At 45.2% G+C, this 18,103-nt stretch overlaps 1 protein-coding gene across 3 annotated transcripts in view; it reads right to left on the reverse strand.

Moving 5' to 3' along the window:
- The window catches only part of PPP3CA (protein phosphatase 3 catalytic subunit alpha), a 205,029-nt gene extending 188,308 nt beyond the window's left edge, over positions 1-16,721 (reverse strand). Inside the window, exon 1 of one of the 3 annotated variants that reach the window (XM_072862234.1) lies at positions 16,064-16,721. In XM_072862234.1, the coding sequence (XP_072718335.1) occupies positions 16,064-16,121 (58 nt within the window). In that variant the 5' untranslated portion in view covers positions 16,122-16,721. Of the gene's footprint in view, positions 1-15,039; positions 15,141-16,063 lie in introns of those variants that run through there. The other 2 variants (XM_072862236.1, XM_072862237.1) reach the window with 2 other exon arrangements.
- Positions 16,722-18,103: the final 1,382 nt, after the last annotated feature.

The following is an 18,103-nucleotide window of genomic DNA, read 5'->3' on the forward strand; positions in this document are numbered from 1 at the left end:
CCATCTGATCTCACCGACTCTTCAAGTTCACTCAGCTGCTCTGCACATTAGAAAAAGTATTATTACTGCCACCAGTTATCTTTGAACAAAGATAAAGCCTGCATTTTTGAAGCAAAAAATGTTTCTGCTAAACCTTTAGGGAGGCTGTTAAAATTCTGGCCCTGCATCAAGGAACGGGAAGAATCCATTGCCCTCACAAAGCTCTATTTTCTGGGAATCATGATAGAACCAGGGTTTAGTTTTGCCGGTTTTGTTACATTAAGACTTCAGGCAAAAATTTTAGAAGCCTTACAAAACCATAGTAATTTGTTAATATTTGCCGATAAAATTATTTATTAGAAGCAGCTTGCATCATTGGTTCAGATAAAACATGGCACAAACTGAAGTCAGCTTTTAATCTTGCCCAATATATCAGAGCATCAGGATACAGTAGATTCTCAACAACAAATCCCAGCATCATATATCTTCCCTCATAAATAAAGACATATTTTAATAGCTATACAGTAACTTTTCTTCCATTGTCACTCTCAAGAAGTTTTTTATGAATATAATCCATAGAAACAATTTTCTCTGGTGACTTATTTGTGACTATGACAGGTGCCCACTGTGCTAAAAAGCCTTCTCTTTGCATGGCCTGTACCTGAGCAGGAGATGACGGCTTAACCATCAGAGCCGCTTAGGAAGCAATGCCCTGCAGCACGGCTAGAAGAGATATTCCTGGAATAGCCATTCATGCTTCGGGTAGGTGAACATATGCTATTAATAGCACCTGCAGGTTGTTGGGCTTTCTCATTTGCTCTTCATTTCCATCTATTCAAAGCACCTCTTCAGCTCCTTTGGTGTGTTCAGTTGCCAGGAACATCCTTCCAGGTCATGATACCTATGTTCAACCTGTCTTTTTCTTTCCTTTTTTTAAGTATCTTTAAGGCAACTCTTCAACACTCTAGTCTTTTTGCAACCAGAAGTTGTCCAGAACAAGGGATCTCTTGACATACACTTTTCTAATTACAAATAATTAGGCCAAAGCTCTATTAGCTGTACTAGCAAGTCCTCTTCCCAGTTGTTGTTCACTATGTTGTAAAGACAGTAAATGCATTGAAACTTCTTCCATAGGGATGTTTGTTGCCCCAGGCTTTCACTATACAGTATGATCTATATGAGCACCAAGGCAATTCACACTTTAAGTTACAGTATCTGTCTATCATTTTCCTCGAATGTATCTAGTTAACTGAGCAACCCCAGATGCTGCATTTTCACTACAGAAAAATTATCTCCATTATCCAGATTAATTATCCATGAAGGTGATCCCACCTAGAGAACTTGCTCAAAACTTCTAGTGTGGTAGCTCTACTAACTTTTCTGAAGCAGTCAGCATACTTTTGTCACACTCAAACTCTTCCAAATGCTTATTTTCATTCCCTGCCATCCACATCAAGAGATTCCCTTATCACAGGTTTGATTTTACTTTTACAGGTACAGTATTCAGGTATTTCCTAGTCAGCTTTACAGGGCAATGTGCACCTTCAGAAGGAAATAAAAAAGCATGAGAAAGCAGCAAAGAAAAAAATATGCCAGAGTATTAGAGCTGGAAGACAATTGCCATCATGCTCAGTTTTAATCATCATGCCACTATGGAAAAAATCAGATGCACCAAGAACTAGTAAAAGATAACTACTTCCTTCCAGTAATTAGAAAATGATGGCCATGTCAGAAGCATTGATAATAACTATGAAATATTTATATAAAAGCTTGTTTCCATTTTTCTTACAGTTGCCCAAAGCAAAGTACGGTGGGCATACTATCTGTCCCTGCTTTCAAGGTACACCACACTCCAGAGCTATAGATACTCAGGAGATTCTGAAACTTGTCAAGAGGGATCTGTGCAAATGTTTTGCCAGCAACACTACCAGCTACATACAGATGCATCAATTAAAAAAATATATAATTTCCCAATGCAAAATATCTTGCTGCTATTTCAAAAGAAGTATTTGTATGGTGCATCCTCATAACAACACAAAGCATTCTTCCTATAGAATACCTCATTAGCAGACATAACCTTTCATTTTTCAAGGGAGATTTCTGTATTTCATGTTTGGTCAAAACATCTGTGAATCAGTAAACAGTGTTTTAATTATCCATTTAAAAGAATTCCGTAACAGATGATCACAGAGTAGTTAAGGTTGGAAGAGGACCTCTGGAGGTCATCTAGTCCAACCCCCCTGCTCAAGCAGGGCCACCTAGAGCCAGCTGCCCAGGGCCACATCCAGACAGCTGCTGAATGTCAGATGGAGACTCCACAACCTCTGGGCAACCTGTGCCAGTGTTTGAAAACCAGAAAATTCACTTACTGTGAGAGCTGTCAATTTGTGCCTATTACCTCTTGTCCTGTCACTGGGCACTGCTGAGAAGAGCCTGGCTCCCCCTTCTTCATTTCCTCCCACCAGCTATTTATACACATGGATGAGATCCCCCCGAGCCTTGCCTCCTCCCAGCTGAACGGCCCCGGCTCTCTCAGCCTCTCCTGATACAAAAAATACTCCAGTCCCATAGTCATCTTTGTGGCCCTGCACTGGACTCGTTCCAGTATGTCCATGTCTTTCTCATACTGGGGAGCCCAGCACTGGAGCCAGCACTCCAGGTATGGCCTCACCAGTGCTGAGGAGAAGGGAAGGATCACCTCCCTCGACCTCCTGGCAACACTCCTAACGCAGCCCAGGAGGCTGTTGGCAAATTCTCTGAGATGACCTCTAAAAACCTCTGTCTCCTTCAACTCCCATAAATCGGGGGGGGAGGGGAGGAGGCTAATGCACATTCAGAAGCCATAGCAACTGGATTATAACCAAAAAGATACCTGCAGAGTAACTTTCTGACTGGCAGTACTTCTAAGATTAGCCTAGGCTATACAAACAATATCCTACAGTGAAGTATTGTCTGTGACAATAGGATACAAGAAGTGAGGTTAATACTGTACAAAAAATTCACACGCATTTAAGACTTTCATTAACGACAGTGATATCCCTCATCTTCTATGTGGTAAACAGACAGTATTTACATGTGAGGTAGGCATCACCTGAGATTCAGAGCTCCAGGGAAGCAGCAGTACCTTGTTAAAAAGGATAAGTGTGCTACTGCCTAATGTGCAAGTTCTTTATATGTATACATTAGTTTTTATTTACATTTAATTTTCACACAGAAACTGAGAGATATGGAGCAACTGCAGAGAGTCCAGCAAAGGGCCACTAAGATGGTTAAGGGACTGAGGCATCTCTCCTGTGAGGAAAGGCTGAGAGAGCTGGGGCTGGGCCAGATGACCTCCAGAGCTCCCTTCCAGCCTCAACCATTCTGTGCTTCTGTGAAGTTGTCAGAGCTCATACTTGTGAGTTGTGAGTGACTGAGAAAGGGTCTTTGACACATCATTCATAAAAGTTAAGGATACACTATTTCTCCAGCGGAGCGGTGAGCAGAAGGTTACATGATAAAGAAAAAAACCCATACCTGCTAAGGTATTCAACAGCCCAGAAGCTAAAACTAATCTCTCAGCTGAAATGAATGCAGGTTCATCCCCTTTTGTAGTACAAATATGGGTTTTTTAGTTCACTCCTCTTTTCCTCCCTCTACCAAAAGTAACCTCATCTCACTATGCTCAAAAGATAGCATCTTAAAGTCATTTTCCCCTCCTTATTACTGATAACGTAAGGACAAACAGCTTAAAAGTTGTTATGGTTAACAGAAACTATAGGCACTTTATCTCAGGAAACTTCTTAAAAAAGACACAGAAAGATCATTCACTGATAATCTAAACCAAACTTAGGGTTATACACACGGAGTATATGAGTAACTAAAAATTTCACCAACTGCCTTTGCCAGTTCTGTGCTTGTCGATAGAGTCAAGCCCCCTTGGAGCTGCTGCATAGCCTCCCCCCGATGCACAGACACCTCCGAGATACTCACCTGAGCCAATATAACTCATTAGGCAAAGCACTCCTAAAACAGCTCTCCGCTTTTGATTTCTAAACTAGATAGGATTCCCTAAGCAGCACTTTACTGCACTGAAAACACATACCCTTGCCCACTGCGCTCTTCATTTCTTCTTCCCAAGCTCCCCAGCTGTACGCCCAATATGCCTTGTTATGCCATTAGGCTCCCCTCTAGTAACCACAGACACCACCACTTGTGTGACACAGAACAGCAGGTTGCTCAGGGAAGAAAATAATGCTCCTATGCAGGTCTGGTATGGACTGCCGGTGTGATTTTAATATTAAGACTTACGTTATTACACCAGAAAAATAAGTTAAACAGATTTTATTTAAGGCAACCTAGATGTGTTCATTACTGACAAAAACTCATTTGTAAGGGGACACAGAAAAAAAAATTATACATGAGAAAGGCTCCTACTTGTTTTTCCAATGATAAAAAACAACCATACATATATAGAAAACATTTTAGACTACACTTCTGAAGACACAGCAACAGAACAGCAAACTATTTCTTGGGAAGCCAGCCACCTACAAACAGAGAAGTCCCTTTTCACTTGCTAAATGAGAGCATTGCAAAGTAGAAGTGCACTTTGCTCAGTGTTAAAATAAGAGCTAATGCTGTCCTGTCCTAAGCTGCGTAAGATCATAACAAAGCAGTTTAAACCAAAGAGAAATCATGCACTGAAAAGGCAGGCCAAAACTGTAAGTCCTAGGATGACGACTTGATTCACAGTTTACTCAAGTTAATGAAAAGACTCCAACTCCCGCAGATTTCAGTGGGTTATGAAACAGGTCCTGCAGAGGGAAATGTTCCAAGTCACCAACAGCAACGCCGTATTTTGGTACCTAATTGCCACCACTGTCTATGAAGAAATCCCTGGTGTAAAATAGAGAACAAATACAATAATCTCGCTTTCTCATTTTAAAAATGGCATGAAAGGAACAATAAAAGAAAGTTATTGAAGAGAACTAGATTGTTCCCAGCTGTTATCATAAAATACTACAGCTGTTCGTGTCATTGCAGCTAATGACCAGTTGCACTTTTTCAAAGATTGTGACACAGTATGACCATTGTAATCTACATCAAACCAAAACTTGGCAAGCGTCATGGAAAAAAGACAAAAAAATTATTTAAATTCTGTTTGATTTTTTTTCTTTAATTTCTGTTAATGGGTTGGTTTTTGTGTTTGGGGGGATAGGAAGGGATTTTGTATGAATGGTTCTGCATTCAAATTGTCAATTATGTTACACTACTTAAAAAATGATGGTAAATAAAAGGTATTAAATTACTAAAATTGTCTTTTCCAGTAATAAAAGCAGAATTCAGCCAAGAAATCCCAAATTTGTTGTTGAAAAGAGGTGTGCCGAGTAAAACTCTCAAGTCCAAAGTGGATGATGAAACATCTTTTCTCTGGAGCCAACAACAGGGTAGGCTTCCCCATCTAGAAGCTTTTCATTGTTTTGTTAACTGTGCCATATGTGAATCAAATCAGATTTTTCATAAGGATCCAAATACACAAATGCAAGGAAAAGGTTAAAGTAGAAAAAACCTACAGATATAGATGCAGAAACAATTTTCAGATACAACTCTCTCTATTGGAGCATTATTCCTTGACAGATGGAGAAAAAGCTAGCACATTCTCACAGAAAACCTCCAAAGAACCTGGGACATACTATTTCAAGTAATTTCATGTCATTTCTAGAGAAAATACAAGAGTATATGTTCCTCTCTAGCCATGCACCTTCCCTCCAAAATCACCTATATAGAACTATAGACCAGAAAGAAGTCACAAGGAGCTGCACTGCTCCTGCCCCCTGCCCCCCCCCCCGCCCCCCCAGTTACCAAAGAAATCACTAATTTATGAAGAAAACTACCATTCATTTTACCAGTTTCTCCACTTCAGGACAGAAACACATTTCCATAGGAATTCTAAACACTTCAGAAAGACTACCACCTAATCATACACAGCATACACCCATCTTCATAGGAACCAGTCTGGGACTTGATAACAAGTAACAAATACAGCCACAGCAAAAGAACGATAAAAACAAAGCATCCCTATCCAAAGAAAGAGAGAAATAATTGTTAAACATGTACTTATAACCAAACACAGCAATGGAAAACATGTTAGAAGCTGAGCCTCTTTTTCTCACTTTGGGCCATCTATCTAGACTGCAAAGGATTTATTTCCAAACGATAGTTACTTCAAAACATGAACAACTCAGGAACTTTGCTTTATCCAGCCACACAATTACTGAGCTGTCACTATCAGCAAGTATAAAAAAATAAAATAAATTTTAAAAAATTTAAAAAAATTATACAGCCTACCTTCAAAGACACTCACAAAAGCTTAAAATAAAAATTAAAATCTAATCACAAACTAAATTAGGCCAAAAACTTGTAGCTTGGATTCTACTAAATAAGCCTATTGAACAATGCCCGGAGTGAGTGTTAAAGACTGTCTGCAGCATCACATCTGCGTAACCCATTAACAACACACATTATTTTCACCATTCCAACCAGAAGTTCAAAGTGCACTTCCTTTCTTGTGGCAACACTGTGCAGGCTTGAAATTTTTGTGTAATTAGCAAGTATCAGAGCCAACATTATAGCAGAATTTGCTCCATAGCAGGTTAGTTATAATTTTTTGCTCCACTCCATCAGTTCTACATTGTGCAACAGTCAGGGAAAGTATTTTGGCCAACATGAATCTGAAGCAATAAAATGCGTAAGCTGCACACCTCTAAAAGATGGGATGGAGAACAAGAACAGTATCCTGTCAGAATACTGTCATTGTTCTACCGATACCTGTCTCCATCAGTACACGTTTAATCCCATTACAGCACTTCTCAATTTTGAAAGCCCTGAAACGCATCAGACTTCAATTATTTTATTAAGCCATATATGCCTACCTGAAAGACAGAAAAATAGCTATTGCTGTTGGAAGACTTGCAATGCAACCATATTTTAGCATTGTTTTGCCTTTCTTTACCACAAAGATTTTGTAGAATCTCTATGCAGACTAGGTTCTGCACCTTTTATGCTTAGAATTTAAGGTGGGGGTTTTAAAGTTCACTCATCTGTGGTGAACTTCAGGGGTTTTTTCAAGCAAGTATTACCAGCTTCACCAAATCTTCCCTTCTGTTGCTAATTAACTTGTGTCTGGTTGCAAAGACACCAAAGCATGAGTGCTTATACCACCTCTCTTCTCAAGTTAACCAAAAAACACCACCATCTATGCTAGCCCTCAGAGCTTTTTGCAAACTACATGAGTTAAAACTAACAGTCACGCTGTGAGTTTTCAACATTACTGCTAAGCAACCTGCAAGCAGCAGCTGAACTGCAAAATAGAGACATCTTTCTGTGACAAGTGGGGTAGAGCTTGAGCAGCACAGTGATAGTGGAGCTATTCACTGAAAAGAAAGCTACGGAGTCAGCAGCTGGCTGCAGAATTACAACAGAAGTCTGAGGGGCAGGCGGAATATACTTCCCCTATTCTCATGTGCTTCCCCAGGCACCTACAGAGGCCTTTAGATGCACCAAAGGAAAGGCTCAGTGTTTGGTGATCCTCTTGCATTAGGTACATGCACCCAAATCACAGCTACCAGGCAGCACTTAGGCTGGTCAACATACTTAGCAATAAGTATGAGAGCGATAAGGAGAGAAAAGTTTGCAGAAATGCAGGAAAGGAACAGTCAGGAAAAGAAAGGGCATATTGAAACACAAGAGGGAGAAAGTATTAAGAAAAAAAAATCTTTCCGAAAACAAAAGGAAGCTGCAACAGAAGTTCAGTCCAGCACAGCTTTATTTCTAAGTAGAAAGAGGTTTAAGTGGTAGACAATCCTCAAACTAAATGTTTTCAAAAACTTCATGAAATACACCCTAAAAAAGGAAAAATTGCCATCTACACCTCAAAGCACATGCAACCCCCAGACACCCAGGAATTAACTTCTAACTAAAAACACTATTTTTGACCTCTCATGCCTTTGCACTCTGCTCCTTCCCCTCTCCAGCTCCAGACATAAATGGTATCAGTTGGAAATTAGTTGGAGGTTGTGTTGGCATCATAATTCAATCTTAAATAAGACAGTTATGTTCTCCTCATACAGCAGTGTTGCCATATCAACGTTAACATGCCTAACCTCGCTTATAAAAATAGATACCAGAGTCGGTTTAAAATGCACATAAATGACTGTCAAGGAGGTACTACTCCGGAGGTGTTATTTCAACAGTAGCAGCTTTCTGGTGGAGGAGTAAGTAGGGTAGGAATAAGTAGTTCAGATTTTTATCTTTAAAAGTAAAATCTACCATCATAGCACTTATTGTCTCCCTGTTTCTCCACATACGATGATTTTCCATCTCTTCCTCCATTAAATAATTAAAGAAAAACAACAAGAACGTACCTGGGGTACAACCTCCAGCAATAATACACCTGAAACTACAATCTGAATGGCAGATCGCTTAATGAGCCACGCACTTACATGAACCAGGCTGCACATATGCTGTAATATTTTTCAGAACTGGCATACTTTCCACCACTATTGATTGAGTAGCCATAAAATGATCTTTTATGGGGGAAAGTCAAGGTAAATGACTGATTATCAGAGCAGGAAATTATTTAAGTGTTCAACTGAAGAAACATTATGCAATTGTAACTTGCATTTGAGTCGTGAAACCACACACAAAAGAATATAAGAAGGCACCTGTTCATGAAGACGATTTGAAGTGGCTTTTACTTCAGAAACTTGTGGCTTCTTTTATGGCATGCTTGAGAAAAGTGTTAAGCAGTATCTTTGTATCTTAAAATACTCTTAAGGAAGTACTTTTCTCCACATTCTTTAAAGCTATAAAGAGGGAACTATTCCCCACAACATGCTGCTTCAACATTACTGGGAAGACTTGGACTAATTAATATTCATATTTAAATGGAGTACCCAACTTAAATTACAGTCCTGCTTTTGTACTAGTAGGAGCCACTCAGTAAAACAGAAGAAACTAAAAAAAAGATGAGTTTGGAGTACCCAAGCTACAGGTACTTATTTATTGACATTACCCAAAGTGACTTTTGACAGAAAATCCCTTTAGAAATACCAGACGGTAAGGAACGCAAGAGTTCTGGAAGTCATGGAACTAAAAAAAAAATTAAAATACCAAGTTATGTAATCAAAGGTAAATATATCTTGCATTTGATCTTCCTGTCACGACCTGCACAGAAAAGCAAGCATAACCATGCAACACCTATCATCTCTAAGTGGGATGCATGCAATGGAAGTAGATACCATTCAATTTGGGAACAGATAGCAGAGAGGAAACAACTGTTCTCTACAACATCCCCCTATGGAAAATGACCTCAACTGGCTCATTTTTTCCAATTAAGTTAAATGCTGATAACATCCAGCATGAACTCCTCTTTCAAGTTTCTCACCACCACCAGTGGTATCAAAAGCACCAGCTCTCTTGCTAGGCTCGGCCAAAAAGAGCAGGTAACAGAAGACAGCTTTAGCCAATGTGGAATTCAGAAGCATACAGAAGTTGTTTAACACACAAATAAGGCAATTTTGTCCCTCACCTTATATCAGTCCTGAGACCCAGCATGCTCAGCAAGCCACTTTCATAACACAGAGCATGAGAAAAGCCTCCCACCTATGCAGTGCAGCAAGAACTACATCAGAAAGGCACCCTTCAGCGTGAGAACGCTTTTTCCCCCATACCTATACAGCAAGACTTGTTTCTCTAAAGATTATTTACAAAATTATCTTGATGACTAAGAGGCTTAGTGAGTTCACAAATCAAAATAAATTGCCAGCTTTATTATGCAAGCATAACTGTCAAGCACTGTACTTTGGTTTTGTTTCAGTTCCTCATTACTACACTCACAATCCTTTACGAGCGTTATACACCGTCACACATAGATACAGGTTTGTGCAGTGTAAGAAACACACAAAGACTGCAATACCCAAGCAGCATCCAGTTGACAGAATCCATTGGTCTTACAAGTATTAACTTAGTTTTGACCGCGAGATAAGAACAAAGTGGTTACATATAAGAAAATGACAAGCCAACCTCATTTTCTTTCCTAAGTAACCATAAAGCCTATGCAAGCATATTCAGTTGTTTTCTGGTCTCACCTGCATCTCCTATGGCTTGCTTCATTAAGGTACCAGGGATCTGATTACGGAGTTACCAAAGCTGAGGTGGAGGAACATCCATCCCTTCAAATGAAGGTGAAAGTGGATGGAGGAGACCAGATAATCCCCAGCTGTACCAGTGCCACCTTTCTGACATAGCTGAAGGGGGATTCTCTAGTTAATTACACTCCTTAGACCCAGATGCAGGCTTCCCCAGAGCAAGCAGGTACATTCCTAAGTACTACAAGGATAAATTAATTAAAAGAAAAAGAGAGCCAGCTTTCCTGTGCCAATAGGAACAGCTACAAAGCAACACCTTCCTTTCCTTCACGAGGATCAGGCAGCTACTGAGTCTTCAGCATGCTCAGAAGAGGAGCACATAACCATTTAATCTACTGTCATTAGACAGCTATAACTATCCAAGTAACACTGGTCCTTGTCATACATTTCCTAACACTCAAATTTACACCAAAATATATACCAAGTTAACTAATGCTACTGACACTCGGGTCATCACACAATTACTCAAAAACCACAAAAGGGCAGCCCAGCAGTTGCAGTATACATCTATGCTGGAAAAATTGCATTTGATTCACAGAGAGACAGGGGCAGGCTTCTGCAATACACCAGTGCTGGATTCCAGCCTGGAGCACAAGCCTTTGGCGAGTACACACAAGTCGCCCTGGACTAATGGAAACTCTAAACTTGATTGCTAATTCCCATTATTGAAAGGTAAAATTGCTGTCACGAATCCGAAATTAACACTGATGGCTAACATATTGATCATGAGCTGGCATTCATATTATATTACCAACAACTGACAGCCTGAACATTAGAAGACCATTAACAATGACATGGTTTGAAATTCAGAGACAGCAGAGGCCAGTGTCTAGTCTTTTTGGGTGTTGTCAATTATTGATATAACTGTGTACACCTCTGCATGCAATGCACAAGAGGAAAGGAGATTGCCAGTGCCAAGGTTCATGAGCCATGGCAGCAGCCCATCTAAACAGCTGAGATGGAAGGATTTCATTAAAACTCCACTTTTCTTCAAAGAAAAAAAAAAAAAAAGGCAAAAAAAATCCCACAAACCAACCACTTAAAAGCACATAACCACCTGACCTACCCAGAAGAATCAAAACAATCGTACCTAACTAACTAAGATTTCCAAGAAATACTGCCTTTACTTCTTTGTATGACTACTCCAGTTCACTCCCAAAGTTTTTATTTATGATTACTCTGCTTTAGAGCAGTATTTCTAGAAGGCAGTAATGCAACACTGAATATTTTGAGGAGGTCAAGTAACACGATACACAGCTTTTCCCTCCAGGTCAGTGGGGTTCAAATCTTGCTAATGTCAGTAGTGACCAAAAGCTGTTGACATCAGACAGCTGTTATGTGACCCATGAGGAATGAGCTAGTATCCTCAGTCCAGTTTTTCCTGGACAGGTATTCCTACCTTCACAAGAACAACCAAGCCCACACTCCGGCTGGCAGTCTCAGCAGTTAAAAGCAATGTGGTTAAGGAGTAGCTTTCTCAGTCCTGAAAGAGAACAAGAACTTAGAAAGAGTTCTGTCCAGGTGAAGGCTGAATACCTCTAACAAAAAAGCACGAAATTTCAATTCGTAAATACATCAAGTCAGCATTTGCTGCAATAGTGTGTTGTCCTGAGCATTGATCCTGCAAAACTGTGAAAGTACAGGCTATCTTACTTGCAGTCAACAGACCATTCAAAGCATTGCTCTTCTACAGGATCACAAAATCCAGAGAGTAAAGGTGAGTTGTCTAATTTGCATCATAACATACGTACCATCTTAAGGAGAGTACAAGAGTAAATCAACAAAGTACTTCTGAAACTGTAACTACATCCTCTGGATTCACATACAGGATCTTCTTTCCCTTCAACTCAACAGAACACAATTCTGTCAACTTTATCAAGAGTTAATTTGCTTATGAAAACTTAACATTACACACAGACTTGAATTTGCTCTTTACACTGCTCATTGCACGACAGTGTCAGATCCAAAAATTTCACTCCAACCGTTAAATGCAATTGTGCACAAGCTGCATAACAGAGGTGGGAGAAGACCAGGACCTTATAAGCATTAGGGGCTCCTGAGCCTTTTTCCCCTTCTCCCAAAATCATGTTTTGATTCAAATCAGTTTAAGCACAGTTCAGACAATTCAATAAGCAAAGCAAAATGAGTGTGAGATGAAGTCCTCACCTATGGAAATACCCCATTTCTCAGTATATTTGAGGATTTGAAGCATGAGAAGACACAATAAAAAAGCCCCCAGCAACCCCCCAAAGAGGCAGCGCTCGGCCACAAGCAATCCGCATGAAGCTGCTGGAACCGAAACCTCCCCAAACCCACCCCGCCGTTACGTAATAGTGCCGAGCCAGGATTTTCACCGGCCAGTCCAGAACTGTTGTTAGGAGGAGACATCTCCTGTCATGCACAAGCAAATCGAAAGGGTTTTAAAAAAAAAAGTGCCAACCAAACACAATAAAAACAAGCAAAAAAACCCCCACACATGCAAGCAGAAGAGAGAGTTTAATCCAGAGCCTACATCTATATGCTAAAAACATTTCCTTTCCAAGTTAGGTTCTATATGATATTCTAACTTAAAAAATTAAAAAGTTGTTTCCACAGGTTATATCTCACCAACATCAGAATATCTGTTTTTCATCTCTAAAATACCAAGACTCTCCAACTACTTGCATAGGTGTTTACAAGGTGCCTTTTTATTTTTTTAATTATTCCTTATTCGTTTAACATTGCAAGCCTATTTCAGTAGTTCGTCTCAAGAAGGTACAAATCATGCCCTATAGGAAAGAAAAAACAAAGTAATCTTTTCCTACCTTTATTATTATTACTACCAATTGTTTTCTTACTCGATTTCCTTATAGTCTATACGAAGGCAGTGTGAAGTGCCTATGATACAGCAAAGAATAATCCTATTAAGAACCAGTTTACTGTGTACTACTCTCTTCAGATGCTATTTTAAGACCTTAGAAGGATTTCAATATTTAATAAAGGACTGAACCAGTTAAACAAATCTTCACATCTCCAGTGAAACACTGACATTATGAGGCAACAGTTACCAGGTGAGACGGACACCTAAGTAGCATGTATGTCTTGCTCTTTTTGTTCAATACTTTAACTCAGTTTAACAAAGTTTTTTCTGTTTTAGTTGCATTATAAAAATATCTAACTATGCATACTGCTAAGTTTTCTTAGAAATGGCGCTTTCAGATGTTTGAGACATTACATGTGTGAAAAATGCAAAGAGCAATTACTGACAAAACATACTAAGATGCGCTGAAACCACTGAGGGTTTTGTAAATATAGAGATAATTCCTATTCATGATGAACATAGACTTAAGCCAATGGAAGTTCTGCCACGCAAATATCAGGACATTTGGTCAAGTGTTAGGACCAAGGCAGATTTAAAAAAAAAAAAGTTACGCACCCCATAATCGCACAGAAGTCTTCCCAATAGGGTGGTCATTTGTTGCTTCTACAGGAGATAAGCATCAGCTAAACATAGCTATTTCAGGCTTACTGAAACACTAAAGCCTACTCTTAGCGTGATATAACAGACTGACTACTTAAACAGGCAGTAAATATTCCAGATATTAGAAGGTAAAGGTGAATTCCCAAGTCTTTTTTTTTTTCTAATTCTTATCATGCTTGTAACTATGTTTCTTACAACATCTGAAGATCTACAATTTCATTTGGATGGAAAAAAAAATTAAGAGGGGAAAAGGCATAAGAAGGTTTGAGAGGTGGGCCTGTGCGAACCTCATGAAGTTCAACAAGGCCAAGTGCAAGGTCCTGCACCTGGGTCAGGGCAGTCTCAAGCACAAATACAGGCTGGGCAGAGAATGGATTGAGAGCAGCCCTGAGGAGGACTTGGGGGTGTTGGTGGATGAGAAACTCAACATGACCTGGCAATATGCGCTTGCAGGCCAGAAGGCCAACCATACCCTGGGCTGCATCTAAAGAAGTGCGGCCAGCAGGTCGAGGGAGGTGATTCTGCCCCTCTACTCTGCTCTGGTGAGGCCCCACCTGGAGTACTGCGTCCAGCTCTGGAGTCCCCAGCATAAGAAGGACATGGAGCTGTTGGAGCGAGTCCAGAGGAGGGCCACGAAGATGATCAGAGGGCTGGAGCACCTCTCCTACGAGGACAGGCTGAGAGAGTTGGGGTTGTTCAGCCTGGAGAAGAGAAGGCTCCGGGGAGACCTTATAGCAGCCTTCCAGTACCTGAAGGGGGCCTGCAGGAAAGCTGGAGAGGGACTTTTTACAAGGGCATGTAGTGATAGGACAAGGGGTAATGGCTTTAAACTGAAAGAGGGTAGATTTAGATTAGATATAAGGAAGAAATTTTTCACTATGAGGGTGGTGACGCACTGGCACAGGTTGCCCAGAGCAGCTGTGATGCCCCATGCCTGGAAGCGTTCAAGGCCAGGTTGGATGGGGCTTTGAGCAACCTGGTCTAGTGGAAGGTGTCCCTGCCCATGGCAGGGGGGCTGGAACTAGATGATCTTCAAGGTCCCTTCCAACCCAAACCATTCTATGGCTCTAAGAAGGTAGGTGTACATATAAATACAAAAATGTAAGTAATATGCTTTTCCAAATAATATTTACATTGAGTGTTTAGTTTTGGTGTACACTTATGTAAATACAAAAGTGTATATATTCCAAGGCCATTTCAATTTCCAGCCTCCTGGGTTCTGGAAGGATGCACACTGCATCTAGGGTTTGTGCTTTCCACCATAACACTCTGTATTGGCATACGGGTTATAACATAACCGGATGAAATACACTGTATCCAAGTGTATCCAGCTTGTGGCCAGCGTAGAAGGGAAAAGCAAACACAAAAAACCCACCCACCAAACCACTAAATACACACGCACTTCATACGTACCGAGAAAGGCACACGTGCCATTTAAATCAGGCACTACCCCAGTAAATGAGACCTTGGTCCGTACTGCAGGGCAGAACGCGTTGTTAATCCAAACTCCGATTTGTTTATATGGCCGAGGCTCGCAGCACACGCATACCTTCCAAACTGAGCAAAAATCATGGAGCCGATACGTGTTTGTGCCGAGCACCCCCACGCACATCGGCACGCACACGCGGGTGCACGGCCACGGTACGCCTGCTAGATAACTTCACATCCACGCAGGCCGGGCCGTCAGTAAGAGACGGCGATGGAGGAGGAGGAGGAGGAGGAGGAGGAGGAGGAAGCAGCCTCCGCCGCCTCCCACAGCGCCCGCGGCCGGCGCCCCGCCGCCCCCCTGCGCCCACGGCCGCGTCCCTTCCCCCCGCCCGGCATCCCCGCCGCGGGGGCGGCCCTGCAGGGAGCAGGGGGAGCGCGGCCGGTGCCCCGGCAGGGGGTCTGGTCTGGGGGGCAGCGGAGCCCCGGCTGTCGGCGCGGAGAGGCTTCCAGGCACCCCGCTGCTGCATGCGGGGAGCCGAGGGGCAGTGACAAGCGGCGGCGCAGCCTGCGGGGGTGCTCCGGGGACCGCGGTCCGGAGGAGGAGGAGGAGGAGGAAGGGGGGATGCCCGGAGGAGCAGGCGGGCTGGGGGAGGGAGCCGAGCCCTGCCCCCCTCTCCCCCAGGCACTGGGGCGGGTGAGGAAGCTGGGGCTCCCCCTCTCTCTCACGCCAGCCCTGTGCAGCGCCTTCAAGGCGAGAGGGGGAGGCGGCGGGGGGGAGGAAGGGGGGGAAATGCTGCAATGTAGCGCCGGGCGGGCAGGCGAGGGAAGCCGCAAACCCTCCACCGGGGCCCGGCGCAAGCCCCCGGCCGAGCCCACCGCTTCCAGCGGCCGTGCCGCCGGCGGCCCCGCGGTGCCTGCCCGGGGCGGGGAAGGGGGGGACGGACGCGACCCCAGCCGGGGGCACGGCGGGACGACCCGGCCGAAAGGGCGGCGGGGGCGCAGCACCCACCTTTCACCACCCTGTCCGTCGTCGATAACTTGGGATCAACGGCCTTATGCTCCGACATGTCCGGCGGCCGGGGAGGCGGCGGGGCTCTCCCCCCTCGGGCAGGGCAGGCGCGGGCTGAGGCGGCGGCCGCCGCTGCGGTCGGGGCTCCGGCTCCTCCGCTGCGGCCGAAGTTGCCGCGTCCCGCCGCCGCTCGCTGGCTCGGCTCGGCTGGGCTCTGCCGTGCGGTGCCTTCCTCCTTCGTCTTCCTCCACCCCCGTCCTCCTCCTCCTCTTCCTCCTCCAGTTAATTATTGCTCGCTTTCAATCACGCCTCCGGGCTGTTTAGGACGGCTCGCTCTTCCCCCCCCCCGCCAAAGACCCCGGCGACAACACCCGCGGCGGGCGGCTGTCAGGCAGCGCCGGCAGGAAAAGCCGCGAGTGGACGCGGGCAGCAGGAACAGCCAGGTTGCACACGCAGCGGCCAGCCCTGCGCTTGCTTCCTTCCTCCGCGCCGCGCCGCCGGCTGCTCCGGCTCCTCCCGCCGCCGCCACCGGCCGCCGCCGCCGCCGCACTGGACGGGGATCCGGATCCGTCTCTTCCCCCCGCGGGGTCTCTCCCCTCGCTCGCACCGACACCGGCCGCGGCCCCGCGGCGCTGCACACGCTCCGCGGCGCAGCCCCCCCGCCCCGCCGCGCCGCGCCGCGCCGCCCGGCCCCGCCCTCCCAGCTCCCGCTCCCCCGCGCCGCCATTGGCTGCGCCGAGCTGCCAATCACTGTCAGGTAGCCCCGCTCCGCGCCGCCGCGCCGCCCAGGTGCGCCGCCTGCGCCCACCCGCGCCGCGGGGACGCGTGGGGCCGCGCCGCGCCGCGCAGCGCCCCGCCGCGGGTCCCCGGCTCGGCGGGCGCGGAGGTGCCGCGGAGCCGCAGGCGGAGCGGGGGAGCCCGCGCGTGGCCGCGGGGGCGGCCGCCACTTGCCACTCACGCGGGCTGCGGCGGCCGCACGCCGGGTAGCCGCGCCCGGTGGCCGCGCCTGCGTGCCGGGCCGCCCCGCGCTGGTGCGGGGGGCGCGGGCAGCCGCCGAGCCCCGGCGGTCCGGTCCGGCCGCCTGCCCCGAGGGGTGCCTGCCCCGAGGCGGGGCGGCCCCGGCGCGGTCACGGGCAGGCAGGGGCGCCCACGCAGGCACGGCCGGGGCTGGCCTGCGCGAAGGGGAAACCGCTGGAAGAACAGCCTTCGGTCTGGGGGTTGCCGGGACACCCGCCGGGCGAGAGGCTCTCCGTGGCGGAGAGAGGGAGAAAAACCTCCGCTCCCCTGACCGGGTATCCTGCCCGGCGCGCCTGGCAGGGGTCCGCTTGCCGACAGGGCTGGCGCAGGTCGCAGCGCCCGGCCTTGCTGCTGGGGCCCCCCGGCCCCACCGGCCCCTCAAACGTCCAGCAAGGACAAACGCCATGGCCAAACGTGGGGTGTGAAGTGCTGCTTGTCCCTGGTTGGAAGACGACAAGCCTGCCTTCATGTGTCTTCGGGGACTGGAAGGTAACTTACATCTGCGAGGGTGTCCCCCGTCCTTCCAGACGACATAAGTATTGTTTAGGGCTTGTTTATACATGTAGTTGTTCAGGAGGAGCTATTCCTGACTAATTTCATGACTAATTTCCAGAATAAGGCTGAGCTGTTCCGGTTTAGTTTAACACTGTGAGTTTTAATTAAAGAGGAAAATAGGGCACACCTATTCTGGAAGAGTTTACAGAGTTGTTGTTGAATAACTTCTGTGTAGATGAGCCAAGAATCAACAGACACCTAACCCGGCTTCCCATTTCCCTCCAGGGTGATGTACAAGTTGCTTGCTTAGCAGATACTATTGCTTTAGAAAGCCACAAAGAAAATAAGATGGCAGTTATGACACATTCTCTGCTTTGATTTGCCTGACATTTTTAGGGGACATTTTGTTGGCTGGCCTTGTGGTATTTTCACGGAACATGGGAAGACATTGTATGCGACTGACATTCAGTACAACAGCAGGAGTTCTCAGCTTGTTCCGACAACCGTGGTGAGCTCCACGTGGTGTGA

Source organism: Ciconia boyciana, chromosome 5, assembly GCF_034638445.1.
Source record: "Ciconia boyciana chromosome 5, ASM3463844v1, whole genome shotgun sequence".
NCBI classification, from domain to species: domain Eukaryota; kingdom Metazoa; phylum Chordata; class Aves; order Ciconiiformes; family Ciconiidae; genus Ciconia; species Ciconia boyciana.